General features: G+C 36.8%; 1 protein-coding gene across 1 annotated transcript; it reads left to right on the forward strand.

Moving 5' to 3' along the window:
• The first annotated feature begins 4,927 nt into the window (after positions 1–4,927).
• LOC130715095 (probable N-acetyltransferase HLS1-like) lies at positions 4,928–6,867 on the forward strand. Its single transcript, XM_057565135.1, has 3 exons — positions 4,928–5,152; positions 5,406–5,542; positions 5,896–6,867. Exons 1-3 carry the CDS (start codon positions 4,979–4,981, stop codon positions 6,761–6,763), a joined length of 1,179 nt encoding a protein of 392 aa, XP_057421118.1. The 5' UTR covers positions 4,928–4,978; the 3' UTR covers positions 6,764–6,867.
• The last annotated feature ends 10,935 nt before the right edge of the window (positions 6,868–17,802 follow it).

A 17,802-nucleotide genomic window follows, 5' to 3' on the forward strand; every position in this document is an offset into this window, starting at 1 on the left:
AAAAAAAAGAAGAAGAAGAAAGGGGAATTGAAACTTGGAAGTGTGGTTCCTATTCAAGTGAAGTGACAACAGGCCCTAGTCTGTGATTGGTGAAACCTGTTAGAAATCGACAACACATTGTGACTTCTGGAAATAATGCAGTAGTCAGTAATCCATGTATTTTCAAGAACACATACAGATTTTCCACAGCATCTTCATTAGAATGCACTATAGTCAAACAAACTCCTTCTCATAAATTATTCATGTAATTAAGTACTCTTCTTTTTTCAAACAGAAAAGCTTATCTATAAAGATGTTTGAGATCATTCATCAAGTAGGACAAACATTCACATTCAACATTTTTATAAACATAAATCCCAAAATGCACAGGCAGAAAAATCCCTACTCATCTAAGAAAAATAGCAAAATGATATCAATATAAAAATAACTCACTTTAATGATGAACCATAACTATAGCCTATCAATAATCTGCCAAAACCGAATTACCTATAGTACTCTCTTGACCTCATAAATAACAAGAAGGCTAGCTGAATGAATGCGGAGTATACAGCTATGTTTGGCATGTCATTTCAGCTAACTTATAGCTTATTTGACTAGTTTAAAGCTTATTTCAGTAGCTTAAAACTTTAAGCAATAAGTTATCTCAGGTAGCTTATAGCTTAAAGCTTATAGTTTATTAAATTTATTCTCATTTTTATCCTTATTATTTTATTAAAATTCCACCATTATCCTTATATATTTATAAAAACACTAAACCTATTTTTCCCTGACACTTACGTATCCAGTTCCCGGCCCACCGCTGGGTACCACAAGTATTAAAAATATTATATTAATAAAAATAAGTAAAAATTAATATTATATTTTTAAGATAAATAACTTGAGTTAATAAAAATATTTAAAGTGATAATAATTTTAATACTAAAATCATATAGGTATTAATGTTAAAATATAAAAATAATTATACAAGTATGTCCTTTTACAATTTCAGCTTGTTTACCAGCTAGTTTTACCAAACACTTTTGTTTCAATCACGTAGTTTTTCCGCTTTCAGCTATCAGCTTTGAGCTAGCTTATCAGCTTTTAGCTATCAGCTAGTTTTTCAGCTTTCAGCTAGCTTATCAGCTAAACATGCCAAGCATAGTCTACCACTATATTTTTTAGAGAACATTACTTATAATGTGTTTAGGTTGAGAAGTTTACATTAACTAAAAATATACAATCAAGATAACTTTTATATATGGATAGGCAATTAGCACCATCAAGCTACAAGCTACTTTTTGAGTTAGCTCTCAAGTTCTAATACTTGGTTTTTCAATTATAAAGTGTAGTTTCTGAATGTAATGTGTTTTAAATGATGGGTCACATTAATTAACTAAAGACACTGGAGATTTTGATTACCTTGCTTATGTAAAGAAGTCTCTTCAGAAAACCATAAGACAATTTTCTGCAGTGAGAAAAAGAAAGGGAATCTGACAAAGGCATACCCTCATGTTTCTTGATATTTCCCACCAGTTTGGCTTTTTACATGTCTAAAGCTGTGATGGGATCACTGCAGCCAACACCAAAAGGACAAAGCAATTATAAGTTGAATGACTAAAAGTAAGAGGAACAGCCAATTGATAAGAAACGAGTCAATAGATATACAGGGATCGACCACAGTGATTTAACTATATTCCTTGATCGGCAGTCACAGCATCTTCACATGGTTTCTTCAACTAAGGTTCTCTAGTTTGCCTCGTAAGTGAAGTGGTAACCAGAAATAGTAGTTTAACACAATTCAGCCACAGAAAGACTTGCTCTCACTAGATCATGGCAAGAAAAAAAACTGTTCCAAATGGGAATTACCCATGGATTATAATTGTGGCCCTTGATTAAAAAACCGGTAATAATTAGCTTTCTTGTAGTGTTGTACCCACAGTCACATGTTGACTGCCGAGTATGCCCGACTAGACATAAGTATTCGGGCGCAATATAGCCACCGATCAACCATCCGACTACCCCATGTGGTTTGTTGACCATGTCCAGCCAAACATAGTTATTCGGGTGCATGCTTATTAGCCACCGACAATCTCACTACCACCTACATGTTGTTGGCTGACTATATCTGACAAAACATAGTTATCCAGGTGCATGGTGAGGCGTCTACCATGTCCGATCAAACAGAGTTATTCGGGTACATGGTCTCCATCAACCATCTTCTAGCTCTACTATCCATGAACATGTCAAACGACTACAACCCTCCACCCGTCAAACACTTGCAACCTATAGTAGTCCATCTCACCATTGATTAGTACCCATCGCCATAACTTAACACTTTCACCATTGGGACACTCCTTTAATTTCTCATAAGGTCAACAACTCTCAATCCAAAGAGAAGACGCAACACTCAGAGAAGATGTCACATGCAAAGCCCCTGAGCACCGATCACCAACGCCATGTTTCTCGCATCAAACAATCCAACAGGCTGCCAGATTTCCGGTCAACTCAAACCTTGCACCCCACGAGCTCAACCCCTAAAAGACGAAGAACAAGCATGTCAAGTACAGACACTTCACATCATTTTTCGCGCTTTTAACTCATATTCTAACTTGAGCGCAGATAATGGAGGAGCGACCCCGAAGCACCAATCCACTACCTTTCCTACTTAACAACAAGAGAGTATCTTGTGAGCTTGTCCGATCAATTAGCATATGTATTTGCGGGTTCAACATACAACCAAATTTGTATTTTACTCGTTAAAAAAAAACACTCAAATAAAAATACTAGCTGGATTTTAAACAATGCTGCCTCCATTTTGGTGATATTCAAACTGGCTAGAATAGATAGGAGCATCGCAAAGGACAATTTACGTGTTTTTCTTCAATGGCTATATGTACTTATTTTTGAAGTGACAAATCTTGGACAAACCTATGAGAATCATTACAAATATATTGAATGGCTATATTCACTGGATCATATTGAAAGCTACTTGCTTCAACTTTGTGGTGCAAGGTGCAACTACGTAGATAGTATAGGTACACTTGTTACCGGTCCTCCTCATAACAACGAAAGTACCCACTTTGATACATTCACATTTTACACTCATTTTTATTTCTATTTCAATTTTACTCATTTTACTGATTTCCTGTTGACCGATCTCTAATAGTTCTATTTCGATGTGACAATGAGAGGAATTGTGGAATTAATTTTTTCCCCCAATAAGCAATGTCAACATTACTAATAAAAAACTAACTATACTCTCTGAGTAGTGTCAAACCTGGTCTGAAGGACGAGTCACACGTTAAGTCCATTAAGCTCTACGCTTAGGATTTTGGGAATTGTGTACCCTCAAGATTTGAGGCAATGAAGGTGTTAAGCCAAAATTACAAGTACTACAATTCTCGACACCATGGTGCAAAAGTGGTTTCTCGACAGAAAGGGTTGGGCGAAGCCGGCAACTCAGCACACGATGTCCCTCAAAGACAAGTTAGTAAAAGCCATAACTCGACACACTCAGAAGATGAAGAAATCTCGATCATCTTAATGGAAGAGGCAGTTACCGAATAACAAGCAACTACAAGCACGTGCGTACACCCACGATGCCACGAATAGCAACGGTTGCCCACGACTCAGAACCATCCACGTGGCAATAGAGTCACGTGCGCAAAGACCATCGGCTAAACGTGGGTTATGGCGCCAAAATTCAAAACCCACGAAGCCATCGTGCATCCAAGGAAAACCGCCAAGAACATGGGCAGAAAGAACAATATAAATAGAGGAAGCAGCAGCAGAAGAAGAGGTTCCCAACTAAAAACTCTGAAAATTCACCAAAAGCTCTAAACGTCCGCATCAATGAGACTTCGAGAGCAGAACGTGATGATGGAGGAGTATGTTGCAGAACCAACGCTTTAGTTTCCCTGCATTTCAGTTTGTTGATTTCCAGTTCTTGTGTGTAGCTTGTTTTGTCGAAATTTGCTTTCATGCTATTTTAGTTTGCTTGACTGTTTTGTAATCGACTCATATTCAATAAAGTCCAGTTTCGTTTGAGTTGTTTATTGTTGTCGAGAATACACTCGTTCACACACTACACTTTGGCAAAGCGTTTTCTCAAAAGGACCCCGAATCTAAACTTCCTTTAGTCGAACTAAGAGGATATTTGTTTACCAAAAATCCGTGTAAACAGAAGGAGAGTTATGTGCAGATTATGACCCTCTCCAATAATGAGGGGTTGTACCTCCCACCTGAATCAATAGCGTCGCCCTATTTAATAAGTCAATCGGTTCTTAATCAGCACCATTAATATGCTATGAAACCATCAGAAGTCACCAACAACCCAAGAGTTAAAATAAACTTTTAAGAAAAAAAAAACTTTTAAAAAAATATTGGTCCAACATTTTAAATATCTTCACTCATTATGAATTTTGGACCCTTAGATTAAATGCTCAGGTAGGTGCCTTCTAGCTATCTCCGAGATTTGGAGGGAAACACTAACATATGCTATAGTTATACTCCCTTTGTTCCTGTATACTTTGTTCCTATATAGCTCACATTATTTCTTGCTGATTATACTTTATCAATTGTATCATCAATTTATTGGTGGTAGGAAAATTAAAAAATTAGAATTAATAAAAGAGATAAAGGGTATAATATGAAGTTATATTGTAATTTTAATAAAATAAGAACATTAATTATTATTTTTTAATATTTGTGCAACAACTTTAAAGTGTCAGTTATATAAGAACAAATGGAGTACTACTTTCAAGGGACACATCAATTTCAGTGTTGTAAAATAGCAACTAACGATATATATTTGACAGGAAATACACGAGATCATAGGACATTGTGAAGAAGAATGAAAACAAACAACCAATCATTTTTAACCATATATATATGGATGCAAACATGAGTTTGTTGAGGCGAGAGCGCAATCAAAAAATATTTCTTTTCCCTGTTCCCACACCTCATATCTAGTACTTCACTTGCTTCTTTTAGACTAGGGATGGAGAGCAAGTTCCTTATAAGAGAGTATGATGTAAATAGAGATGTTAAAGTGGTGGGGAAGCTTGAAAGGGACTGTGAGATCGGGAGTACTCAACAAGGGATCTCCATTTTCACCAACATGATGGGAGACCCTTTATCTAGGATTAAGTTCTACCCCCTTCATGTTATGTTGGTATGTAATTAACTATATAATATGTCTTTCCTTTTTCTTCCTCACACAATTATATCTTTTCAAATCACAAATGAAAATTTGGGGTGAAGTTAATATGTATTCTTTCCTTCCATCCAATAAATATCATTGTCTTAAATTTTGTAATTCTACAATTTCTTGCAAGCCATTTTCATAAGATATTATAAAAAGTAAGCTTCTAATTCTATACCTAGTTTATACTAATCATATGCTTCATAATATGGCCTATATATAGGTGGCTGAGCTGCTTGAAAATGGAGAGCTTGTTGGAGTAGTTGGAGGATGCATCAAGAGTGTGCAGACTACTCCAGCTTCTGGATCACTCTTGAAGATGGGTTGCATACTAGGCCTCAGAGTCTCTCCTACACAGAGGTAACTAGTACCCACTTTCTTCAATTTAGGAAAATGTGTCACACACCCCAAATTGCATAAGAGATAAGCTCTGGTTATGCTTGAGGTCCAGAGAGGGACAAGGTTCTCTTTGTGGATCTAATGTAGTAAGTCTTACTTTGCATTTTTGCAAATGATTGATTTCACGACTCGAACATATGACCGTAAAGTCACATGCATGGCAGTAACCTTACCGCTGTACCTAGACTTAACATATGTTAATTAATTTAACATGATGTAAAATATAGAACTTTGTTTTGAGGCAAAGATATTGCATTGGTTGACTAGTGTTGTGGTGAAATGATATATATCACACAAAATTTACTCATCTGCAGGAGAAAAGGGGTTGCACTAAAACTTGTGAACTCAGTTGAAGAATGGATGCTGAGAAATGGGGCTGAGCACGCATTCCTAGCCACTGAAAAGAACAATGAAGCCTCAAAAAACCTATTTACCAACAAATGCAACTATCATCACCTCAGCTCACTTGTCATATTTGTCCATCCCATTAGTTTCCCTCCAAAGCATCACATTTCCAATAATGATATCAAAATAGAGAAGTTAAACATAGACCAGGCAATTTCCTTGTACAGAAGAATCATGAGGGCCAAAGAGTTGTATCCACTAGACATGGAAGTTATTTTGAAGGAGAAGCTCACCCTTGGAACTTGGGTGAGTTATTACAAAAATGAAGGCTGGCTCAACTTGGAAAGAAAGTTAGAAAGTGAAGAACGCATTGGCAATGAAATTACCAACAGCTCATGGATTGTGTTTAGCATATGGAACACTTGTGAAGCTTATAAGCTTCAACTCAAGTCTCAGCCACTTAGGTTTCTTTTAAATCATGCAAAGGACAAGATTTTCCCTTGTTTGAGAATGTTGGTGAGTGACTCACTTTGTGGGCCTTTTGGGTTTCTCTTCCTCTATGGACTCCATGGAGAGGGAGAGAACCTTGGGGAGCTTATGGAATCTATATGGAGGTTCACATCAAAAATGGGAGAAAATTTGAAGGATTGTAGAGTGGTTATCACTGAGTTAGGGTTAGGGGATCCACTTGTAAACCATATCCCTCAAACAGCTTCTATGTCGTGTATCGATGATGTGTGGTACACAAAAAGGCTTTCACTTTCAAGCCACAGTGATGAATCGCTGATGATGAAGAGACAACTCGGTAATGTGTTTGTTGACCCAAGAGAATTTTAGGTATTTAATAACACCCACGGCTAGCTTGCATGTCTTGATCAGTTAGTTATTTTTCTTCAGAATCAATTTTGTTCTTCCCGGAATTGTCTAAGCTTAAGAATCCATCGGAGAACACTTGATTAATTGCTTGATAAATTGGCTTTCTAGCATCATGATCTCGATCAGTATAAATTTGGAATCATTTTGTCGACATTGACATGAAATTGTTATCTCTAGGGAAGTACATATTATTAACATCTCATGTCTTTCTGTTCTTTCAAATCAAGATTAACGAATCATTGTGGGAACACCTATGTTTTCCTCATAGTGCAAGACAAAATTCCAGATAGAACTAATTCCCGATCTTTTCCTCTTCCCTTTTTTCACACCTATAATTATTTATGTTGTCCTAGAGTAAATTGTCGCTGCAACCGTGAACTTAAGCGGCACTACTTCAATTTTCTTAAGAAGTGTATCAGGTTTGAGACTTGTATGTAAAAAAAGTTGAAACCCCTTAAAATCACTTTTTTTTTTTATTGAAGTTACTCTTAAATATATGTTTAAACTTTAAATTAAAATCATTGTATAGTTCGTTTAAAGTCTGAATAAATTCATTCTGTAGTCCCCAAATAATAGTTCAAGTGGTAAGAGTTAGAGGACATATGAATTGGGAGGGGGAGGTTTAGAGATTAATTCCTGAATGATGCAATTTATATTTCCGATATAGAAAAAAATGAATATTATGATTAATTCTTAAAAAATAAATTTTGATCCTCAAACATGTTAAATAACTTCTTTTAGAATCACTTCTCAAGATAAAATCTCAGGTTTTCAATCACACATTTTGTTGCATGTGCCATGATGAAATGCTTGAACAACATATTTTGATCACTCAAAAGTGTAAGACATTAATTTATGAATTTTGACTGTTTGGTCAGGGTGGCTGTTAGGGTGCAAGTGCATCCTAGGTCTTGCACCATGCAAGAGCTAAAATGACCTACAATAGAGGGTTAAGTGACCTGCTGATAAAAAAGTTAAAAAATCAAGATAACAAAATTAGGCTTTTCATTCAAACTTCTCTCTACCTCCCCTCCCCTTTCTCTCTCTACCTCTCCATTGTCCCTTCTATGTCAGCCATCGGCACCGCCAGCAAACCACCGACAAATGTTGTTGGTCCAGCGAGAGCACTTCACCCCCGCTTGTAGATGCAGCTCGCGACGGAGATGTGGTGGAAGATTGGGTGCTGGGTTTTGGGGGTGCTTCATCTTGCCCAGATCTGATTGAAAATCTTCTTCTTGCCCAGACCTCCATTTCCGATCTGAGTTGTCCCTTGATGAAGGTATTTCTCGGAATCTGGGCAATCTATACTATGAGTTTTGGTGGCTCTTCACTGGCTTCCTCTCCTGCGAAGGTGCGCTCCACCACTGCCATTGTCGAGGAAATGAAGCATCACGATTCTCTTCTGAATCTTGGGCGAAACATATGAATTAATAAGCGATTTTTAAGAATCATGTGCGATTCTCTGTTTGATTTCAGCAAATTTGTCGTTTGGGAAAAGAAAATTAGTGGCTAATTTGGTGGTGGTGAAGACATATGGTCATGGGGTTTTTTCCTAAGATTATAATGGGTCTTGGACGATGAGGTTCCAGACGGCGGAGGCGGCAGTTGGTGGTGGTTGTGGAGGTCGAGAATGTGCTGCCGTCCTTCCTGGGGCTTCCGGAGTACAGAGGTGGAGGGAAGAGGGAAGGGGAAAAGATGAGGGTATTAGAGTCAAAATGTAAAAAAATTAAAATAAATTACAAATACAATCCTACCATTTTAACAAGTTCCCCATAAGGCATCTTTATAGCATATTCCATTTCTGTGGCTGATAATATGTCATGCACTGGTGCATGACCTAAGACATATTGCACCTTAGACAACACCTTTGGTCAATTGTATAAACTAATCAACATTTTCTTTTTTCTTTGAATGTGTGACTACACAACACGAAAGGTCCATAATATTTTATTTGGCTTACCTTACTCATTTACGTGCTGCGGGCTAAGCCAGTTCATACTTTGGAATTTGCACAATGCTCATCTCTTGCATACAGAAAAAGGTATGAACACGTATAAAGCTGCCAATGAAGTAGATCCAGTTCAGGATCTTCTCCAGAATGCAGAAATGACAAATATTTGCATAGTGCTATCGTACACGTAAAGGCATAAGATGCACCAAGAAATCAAGAATCATTTCTGCATACTTAAGTACTCACGCAGTTATTAATGCATTTAGTGCACATATTAGTTTGTATGTTTGTGTATACCGCGTTGAGTTTGAGAAAAATTTAACATGCACAAGTAAAAACTTGTGTATGGTTGCACATTGGCATTTTAACCCACTATAGTAGGTTTTAAAAAAAAAAATTAAAAAACATATTTTCTTAATTAAACATTTATTGTTAATTAGTTATTTTTTTTAAATATTCTTAATTAATCTGTTCCTCTTTTCTCTCCCTAATCACTAAATTAAAAACCGACAGGTTGAAATCACACCAAAATGCCCTTCAATTGAGGGTGAGAATCAAGTTCTGTTCTTTTTCATTTGGTCCAGATTCTAAATCTCAAAATTTATAACTAGAAATTCTAAATCTAAAAATTTATAATGCTAGTGTCAGTGTTCCATTACAAAATCAGATCTGAAGAACAGTTAAGAAATTGGAAAAACAGCTCAATCAAATCTTATTCAACAAGATAGAAAAAAGGCCAAGTTTATAGACTTAGCACTACAGCTGACAAACAGAAAATAGGAGAAATACCCACGAGCTAACAGCATATCCTAAACGTGGGCAACTAATTAGAAAACAATTAAATTGACTAAAACAGAACCAAATAAACTAGCTTAGCTGAGTTGGAACCTTGACTCAGTCAACAGTCAGATCCACCACCGCCGGTGGAGGTGTGATTCTTCTCCGCCAGATTCTCCGTTTGCTGCCGCTGTAATTTTTTCTTTTGGCTCCGACGGATCTGGAGGAGTCGCCGACGTCGCTGTTCTTCGATGAAGAAACGGAGTCGCCGGCAACAACTACCGTTGCCTTGCATGCTACCAGATCTGAGATCTGAGATGGGTGAAAAGTAGCGAGCCTGCAGTGGTGGCGGCGGCGGCGTGCGATGGGCGGCGACAGCAGCACGGTGGTCCATCATGGGTGAGGGCTTCTGGGTTGAGATCGTGGGTTCTGGGTTGGTGGTGGTGTGGAGATTGGTTGGTGATGGTGGTGGGTTATGTTCCTCTTCATTCTTCTTATTTAGGGGTTTCTGGTGATGGGGCTTGAGAGCTAAAGCCCTGAGATTGAAGAAGAGATGAGATGAGGTGGTGTGGTGGCATGGAAAGAGGTGGTGGGTTCTGGGTTGGTGGTGGTGGTGGTGGCATGGATATTGGTTGATGCGGTGGGTTCTGGTCGAAGGTTGGTGGTTGGTGGTGGTGGATTTTGGTAGAGTGAGGGGAAGGGTTGGGGAAGAAAGAGAGATGAAGATGAATGATTTAATAGATCCATTTAACTTAAGTAAAATTATCACAGGTTAATTGTTATAATTAATAAATCTGTATTTTTTATTTTTTTTTTGAACCGGAAAAACCTGCTATTGCAGGTTAAAAGTAGCTTGTGTAACCCTACACAAACAATCAAGTGTGCACCGTAAATTCCTCCGGATGCTGGTTTTTTGTTTTTTTTTTTTAAGAGTTTGCTGGTTTGTTGGACTTAATTAAAATTAGATTCATGAATTTCATTTGGTATAAAGGTGATTCCATTTCAGGATAAACCATATTGTAATTCCAGACTCCAGAGCAACAAACGTCAGACTTTAGCTAATTACAAGAGTGTAATAATAAGATTGATAATTTGGATATATTTGTGGTTAACTTTGCACTTTGTACAACTTTTTTTTTTCTCAAGAGGGTATATCACAATTAGTAGTTAGATAGCTTGACTACTTAAGCATATAATCAAGAGTTCAATATATAATTGAACAGTGTGTATAGAAAATAGTTTGTTAGAAGAAGTTTACTCATCTAATGTAGTATCGATCAGAGTCTTAAGGAGTAAGAGATGACTCATTAATAAAGAGAATCAGGGGTTCAGGTAAGAGATAAATCATATCTAGAGTTGTATATGTCATTTTAATATGAAATTAGTGACATTAAAAAAATAATGTTATCACCTACAATTCTTATGATCGGGAATAAAACCGAATTCTAATGTTTGGATAGTCAAAAAATATGTCAAAATTGATAGGCTTAATTATGTTGGGGGCCCCTATAAAATAGGGGTCCTTCAGCATAAGCCCCTACAAAAAAATTTCTTCGGCATACACCCTTATATGCAAAATAATATGTAGCTTTAAGCCCTCGCCGTCTACTTCCGTCAAAACCCCAAACGGAATCCGACGTGGATTTATGCACGTGTCCAGGTGTGAATGACACGTCAATTAATGAGGTAAATAAAATAAAAATAAAAAAACTAAATTCCTAAATTTCTCTAACATTTACCCTCTAATGCTCTAACCATAAATCCCCAAATTCATTCGAAGAGAAGAAAGGAGAAGAGAGAAGAGAGGAGCTCGAAGAAGAAGAGCAAGTGAAGATGAAGAACTCGAGATCTGGTGTGAGGATTGTAAGACCCAAGTTTTTAAACTTAGAATAAGTGGAAGAGATTTCCATTTACGCTTAGGGTTGATGTATCGTGACGGGAAACCTGAACTAGAGTTTACCAAATGAAATAAATTTATGAAGGAGAAAGTTCAGGAAAAGTCTAAGGATTGTACCAGGATCGATAAAAGGTATAGCACGATCGATTCGCTAAAACCTAGGACAAGAACCTTAGGAAAAGACTATGTTCCACCCTTGGAACACTGTAGGAATTTATTCCAAAAATCTTCAGAGAAGTGTTAGAACTTCTCTTATTCAATATATAACAATCGTTTCGAGGCGAAACTTTAGAATCTACGAACGTCCGATTCCGATCATCGGAAGTTTGCCGAAACCGAAACCCTGGTATTTCAAAACCCTAGAATCACCCGACATTGAAGACTTTTTCTATTCGGAACATCAAATGAAGATTCCACACGCGTACACCCATTTCTCTTGATGATTTCAATCTTTCTTTAGAAGAAAGTTTTCTATTCCGACATCCGATGCAAAAAGCAACTTATCGGGTAAAATAGTTTTACACCGACTTTGCATTAGTTACCAAAAATACAAGGAAACCTCTTTTGAGTTTTGGATTTATGTCGCCAAAACCTATCTTAGAATTCACGGAGAATGAAGCCGGAAAAATCAGATTCGCGAAACTTTCATTTTACCGCGTTTTGCCAACCTCTATATATAGCCAAGAAATGAGAAAATATCACAAATCTTACCCATTTTCTCTCCAAGGGCCGCGAGTTTGCAAAGAGGAGGAGGAGAAGAGATTTTGTTCAATCCTTGCTTGATCGTCGATTAATCAGTTGCTACTTCAAGGTTTCGAGGTATACTCGCTAATCCTTACCTCTGATCGCTTTTTCCATAGCTTTTTTGTAGACTTTTCTGAGCTGATAGTTTTGAGGTTTTTGCAAAACTAACCTGAATATTTCATTTTTGATTCTAAACATCTTCCTTACATGCCCAAGATCACTTCTGTCGGATTAGTTTTTCCGTTATGTCGCCGAAATTCCGCCGGAATCAATTTATGCCTCAAATACCCATTTTTGGAGTAAAGCTTCAACCTTTGGGCTGAAAACTATCGCCTTAGCTTAGTGCTAGTAGGATTAGTTGTCATAAACGTCGTTGGTGACGTCCCTGTCAAATTTTCTTTTTGGGATTTCAGTTTTGAAATTCTAAGTTAAAAATCATGACCAAAATACCCCTGCGACAGTTTTTGATCCGATGATTTTTTCGAGTTTAGAATACCCTTAGTTACGGCTAATGATAGCATAGGAACCAAGTTTGATCGAAGAAAAATCGAGCACCACAATTACCAAAAGTGGCCGAGCCCTTTAAGGGGGGAGGAGGAAAATTTCCTTTTTCAAAAACTTGTCCTTTCGCGCTAGATTATCGTACCTCGGAGTATATACTACTTCGTGTAACCTTAGTGAGTATTGATTACTGAGTTTCTGATAGTCTTTGATGGAATCCTGTGGTTTTACTCTAAAGGTTCTTTTGAAGAATTTCCTGAAGATCAAGGAGCTCATTGTGAAGAACGTTTGAGGAGAACGCTGGAATAACTATAGGTAAGGGCAACTTACCTTACTAGCTAATGCTTTAGGTGTCGATGCTTTCGACATTGATTTACTGTTTATGCACTTGTTTGTGTTTTGATTGGAAAAATGTTTTCTGAGGCTTCGGCTGACAATGTAGATGATTCATCTGCTGAATGTTTTTGAGAGTGAATTTCATGTTAAGCGCTAAGTGGGTAATTTAGGATGTGTGGTGCATGCTTTATATGCTAAGTGCTACGTGGTTATTGCATAATATGTTGATATATGACATGCTGGTTGATTGTGCTGAGTTAATTATGCTTTTGCAATGAAATCTGAGATTCTGAGGAGTGAGAATAGCGGGCAGGTCATGACGATTTTACTTTGAGAGTGTTGAGGAAGCTTGATAGGACGAATGAGATTCGGGCCTTGTTATGGTTTTTCATGGATCGAGGCATTCTCAGGAGTCATTTGGGATTAGTAGATCCCGAGAACTTATAAGATTTGCGATATGACAAAAGTGGAAACTATTTTGTAAGGAAAACTCATAAGACATTAAACAACCTTGAAACCTTTTAATGATGATAATAATCTCAGAGGAAAGCTTAGGGGTCAAATCTTAGTTTTTTTGGAAAAACGAGAAGTGTCGTCGGATCCAAGTGTTGAGATATTGATAAGGTTTGAGTATGTTGGTACTCTGGTGCTCTGGGAGCAGTTGTGTTATTGGGCTATCCGAGAGATAAGCCGGGAAACGAGTAGTTTCCGAGTATGTCGATACTCTTGTTCGTTGAGCAGTTTTGACCATCAGATGGAGATGAGTCGGATGATTTGGAGATCATCATGAGATAATGTTTATGCCTTCGGGTACAGTTTATGCCTTCGGGTACAGTTTATGCCTTCAGGTACAGTTTACGCCTTCGGGTAATTCGGACATCGACGGGGGATATGATCGACCGTGAGGTTAGGATCGACCTGTTGATTGTCGGGCATAGCGGAGGGAAAAGTCGACCCGCAGGGTTAGGACTGATCTGGCTATGTCAAGGTTGTAAGTGACACTCGAGGGTTATGGTCGACACAATGCGAGTGTTAGGACCGACTCGATCGTGCCCAGCCTACTTCTTCCGGAACTGTCAAGTTTGACGATGCATGGACATATCATGCACTCTAATTATATTCGTTATGTGTTTTGATGAGTAGATGTTGATAAATATCGTTACGGGCTTTGATGATTGAATTGTACTAGAGATTTGATAACATGCTATGTTTAAACCTTAGGGTAGACAATGCAGAACTTGTATGTATACATATAACATATATATATACCCCTTATACTTTACCTGATGTCTTGTATTCTCTATATTATATTCCGTAAGTTGACCCTTGCACGTGCTACCTGTGTTTGGGGGGCTATGTATGCCCTTTTTGTCAGATGCCGTTGACGGATTGTTTCGTGGTGCTTCGTCGTACGGGGAAGACCCGGAGCGACATGACTACTACTGAGCCTTCGACGTGGACCCGGGCTGAATGCATGACCAGATGAGGGTCGACGATGGAAGTTTAAGGATGGGTGTTTAGAGTCTACTGAGGTTGGGGGTTAGTGTCATAGCTCTGACTCATTCTTATTTTGAGGGCTTGTGTTGCTGACACTTGACCTATCCTTTTTGGGATGGTACATTTTGCCTACGGGCGTTACACTTTTCTACTTTACATCACTGGAGGTTACTCGTGACGAGGATGCTACTTACAGCGGGGGCTGTAATTATTATTGTACATTAGTTTTGTTATCTTTAGTTGTTGAGTTTCATTTCCTTTAGTCTCTAATATTATTATCGAAAAAAAAATAATTCACGTTTTCCGCTTTAAGTTTCTTTTTGGTTACTAAAGTGACGCCACCGAAATCGAGGTGTTACAAGGATTCAGAGGAGCGGTTTGTCGACCTCGACCTCTCTTTCATCTAGGGTCTGCAAATGTGGTCATCAAGTGATATCATACATATCCAACACCAACGACAACCCGCGTAGAGCTTTCTGGAGGTGCCCAAATTGGATGGTGAGTTTGATGTTCTACCTCTCTTACATATCTAACCCCTCACATATCTAACCCCTCTTTATTTTTGTTGTTGTTTGGTACTCCTCAGAATCAAGACAGTTGTGGGTATTTTCGATGGATGGATGAAACAGATGAAAAATTGGAAGATGGACTTGTGGCTGAACTTCGAGAACATAATGCAATGCTGAAAGCCAAGTTGGAGGCTGAAACTCAGAAACTGGAGATTGAAAGAGTTAACTTTGAGGTGAAGAATGCAAGGCTGAAACAAAAGTTGGATGCTGAAAAACATAAATTAGAGGGTGAAAGGAAGAAGGAGAGAAATGAAGATGTATTGGCTGTAATATGTGAGGTTCAAATAGGTGGTTTTGTGTGAGGGAGAGAAATGAAGATGTATTGGCTGTACTTTATATGCCATAGTGTTTCAATGAAGTTGTTTGGCTGCCAATCTAGTCTTGTTTATTCAAAGTCTAAACATATTGCAAAGTTACCTTCATTTCACCCTTATGTGCCTCAAGAACATATTCATTTCACCTTTACTCTAAGGTCTAGTCACTGTAGTAGTTTGTCCTAATCTTTCATGCAATAAACCAAAGATAAAAGAAATAACAAGGAATAATTGAGTACAACATCCATGTGCCTCAATAACATAAAATAGTGGCCTAAAATAGTGGTCCAAATAGCAAACATTGGTTCATTACAAAATGACCTTATAATATAGTTGTTTAGTCATCATACAGCATCCATGTGCCTCAATATCACAAAATAGTGGTCCAAATAGCAAAGTACAAACTTCATAAGGTAAAAGCCATACATTTAAAGCCAAAAGCTAACACATGTGGTAAATATTTATTTTTAAGGACCCCTAATTTTTCTTATTCATAATTTTATTTTTAATATTTTGTAAATATTTATTTAGATAATTTCCTTTTAAATGTGTCTTTTAGTTTTAATTATTCAAAAATATGTTTTTATTTATCATAAAAATCTAAAATCCAAAAACATGAAAATCTTAGAAAATACAAAAAACATATATCATCTAAAAAAAACACAATGGAAAATCTCTTTTAATATATTAAAACTACCTAAACTTTGAGTCATTTCATAGAGGTATGTAGGATTGTGAATATCTTCCACCAGCCTTCCAAAGTCCAAACAAAACATCAATTTTGTACAGTTATGGATTTAGATAGTAAATAGTATTTTTACTTTTACTTTATTGAGTCAGTTACTTAGATATTAGGTTAGTAATCAGTTAGTTAGTTGTAGTTACTTAGATAATTAGTTTCTCTTACTTTTACTGTTTCAGCTCATTGAATGAATGGGTTTATACAATGATTCTAGCTTACATTGTACAAACTCATTTATTTAGTGAGATGAAAGCATAAAGGTGAGAGAAACTAATTACCTAACTGACTCTAACTAACTAACAGATTAGTAACTAACTTTGTACCCAAGTAATTGACTCAATAAAGTAAAGAATAAAAGCTATATTTAATATTTACCATCTAATATAAGGCTGGTGTGTAAGTGTGGAATCAAAGCCACAACAATCATCAATTACATGTATGCACATTCCAAACAGATACATATAGTATATCTTAGGCTTTGTTTGGATTGAGGGGAGGGGATGGAGTAGAGGGGAGTGAAGGAGAGGGAGTAACAGGTCCATTGTTTGTTTTATTTAAAATTTCAATAGAATTAAGTGGAACTCAATGGTACATGTTCCATCAAATACCATTCTTTTTCCTCAATTAATTTAGGAGGAATAGGATGGAGCACAAAACTGATTCTTTAATAAAATTAAGAAAATACTAATTTATCCCTTGTAATCCCCTTCTAAACTCCAGATTTTTGTGATAACTGACTATTTTCCCTTCATGCTTTTCTACTTCTCGCTTTTCCTCTAAAACTGAGGGCTGATTGTCAAAAGTTGAAGAAGGTTTAGTGCAAGGTACCTTCGAACACTATGTACGTACAAGCAGATCTTGCAATTTAGATTTGAGAATGTGTATATGGCTGAAGTGGTTTTCTGGGTCTAGTGTAACAACTAACAAGCATAAACAAACTATGACAGAGTTTTTTAAAAAGGAGCCTGGGAGCACATACAAGAGTTTCAAGTAAAGTTGTTTACATTCTATTCTCTGTTTCGAGAGGCATCTTTGATATGTTTTAAGCTTATTCATTGCAATTAATATTTTTAAACTAAGGGTATTTTAGGAATAAAAAAATTAAAACACGTTAATCGGTTCGCTATCCAAACAATAGAGTGGTAAATTTATTCCATTTCATCATAAAATGTCCAAACAATGAAAAGGAAATTTTCTTCCATTCCATACAAATTGTGTTATGGTCCATTTACGGGTGCACATGGGTTGGTTTGGATGGATTTTGGTCAAAATAAAATCCGAACCGATCAAAATTGTCTGGATTGGGTTGGGTTGGATTTCACGAATTTCTTCTTTGGACCCGATCCGAACCAACTCGACAAAGTTCGGATTGGGTTGGATGGATTGATTAGGTCACTATATTAAAATAATAATATATCTGAAATATTAAAAAATCTTACAAATATTATTATAAATTCAGAAAAAATTATAAAAAAATACTAAATATGTTATAATACTAAATAACATGAAAAGACACAAAAAGTTATACCAAATAGCATGAACTAATACCACATAAATAACATATAGTTAAATATCATGAAAACATAAAACTTCATTACCAAATGGCATGAAACAATCTAACATAAATAGTACCTAAAAAGTGAAAAACAACACTAAATGTCATGCCAAATAA

Source organism: Lotus japonicus, chromosome 4, assembly GCF_012489685.1.
Source record: "Lotus japonicus ecotype B-129 chromosome 4, LjGifu_v1.2".
Classification (NCBI taxonomy): Eukaryota; Viridiplantae; Streptophyta; class Magnoliopsida; order Fabales; family Fabaceae; genus Lotus; species Lotus japonicus.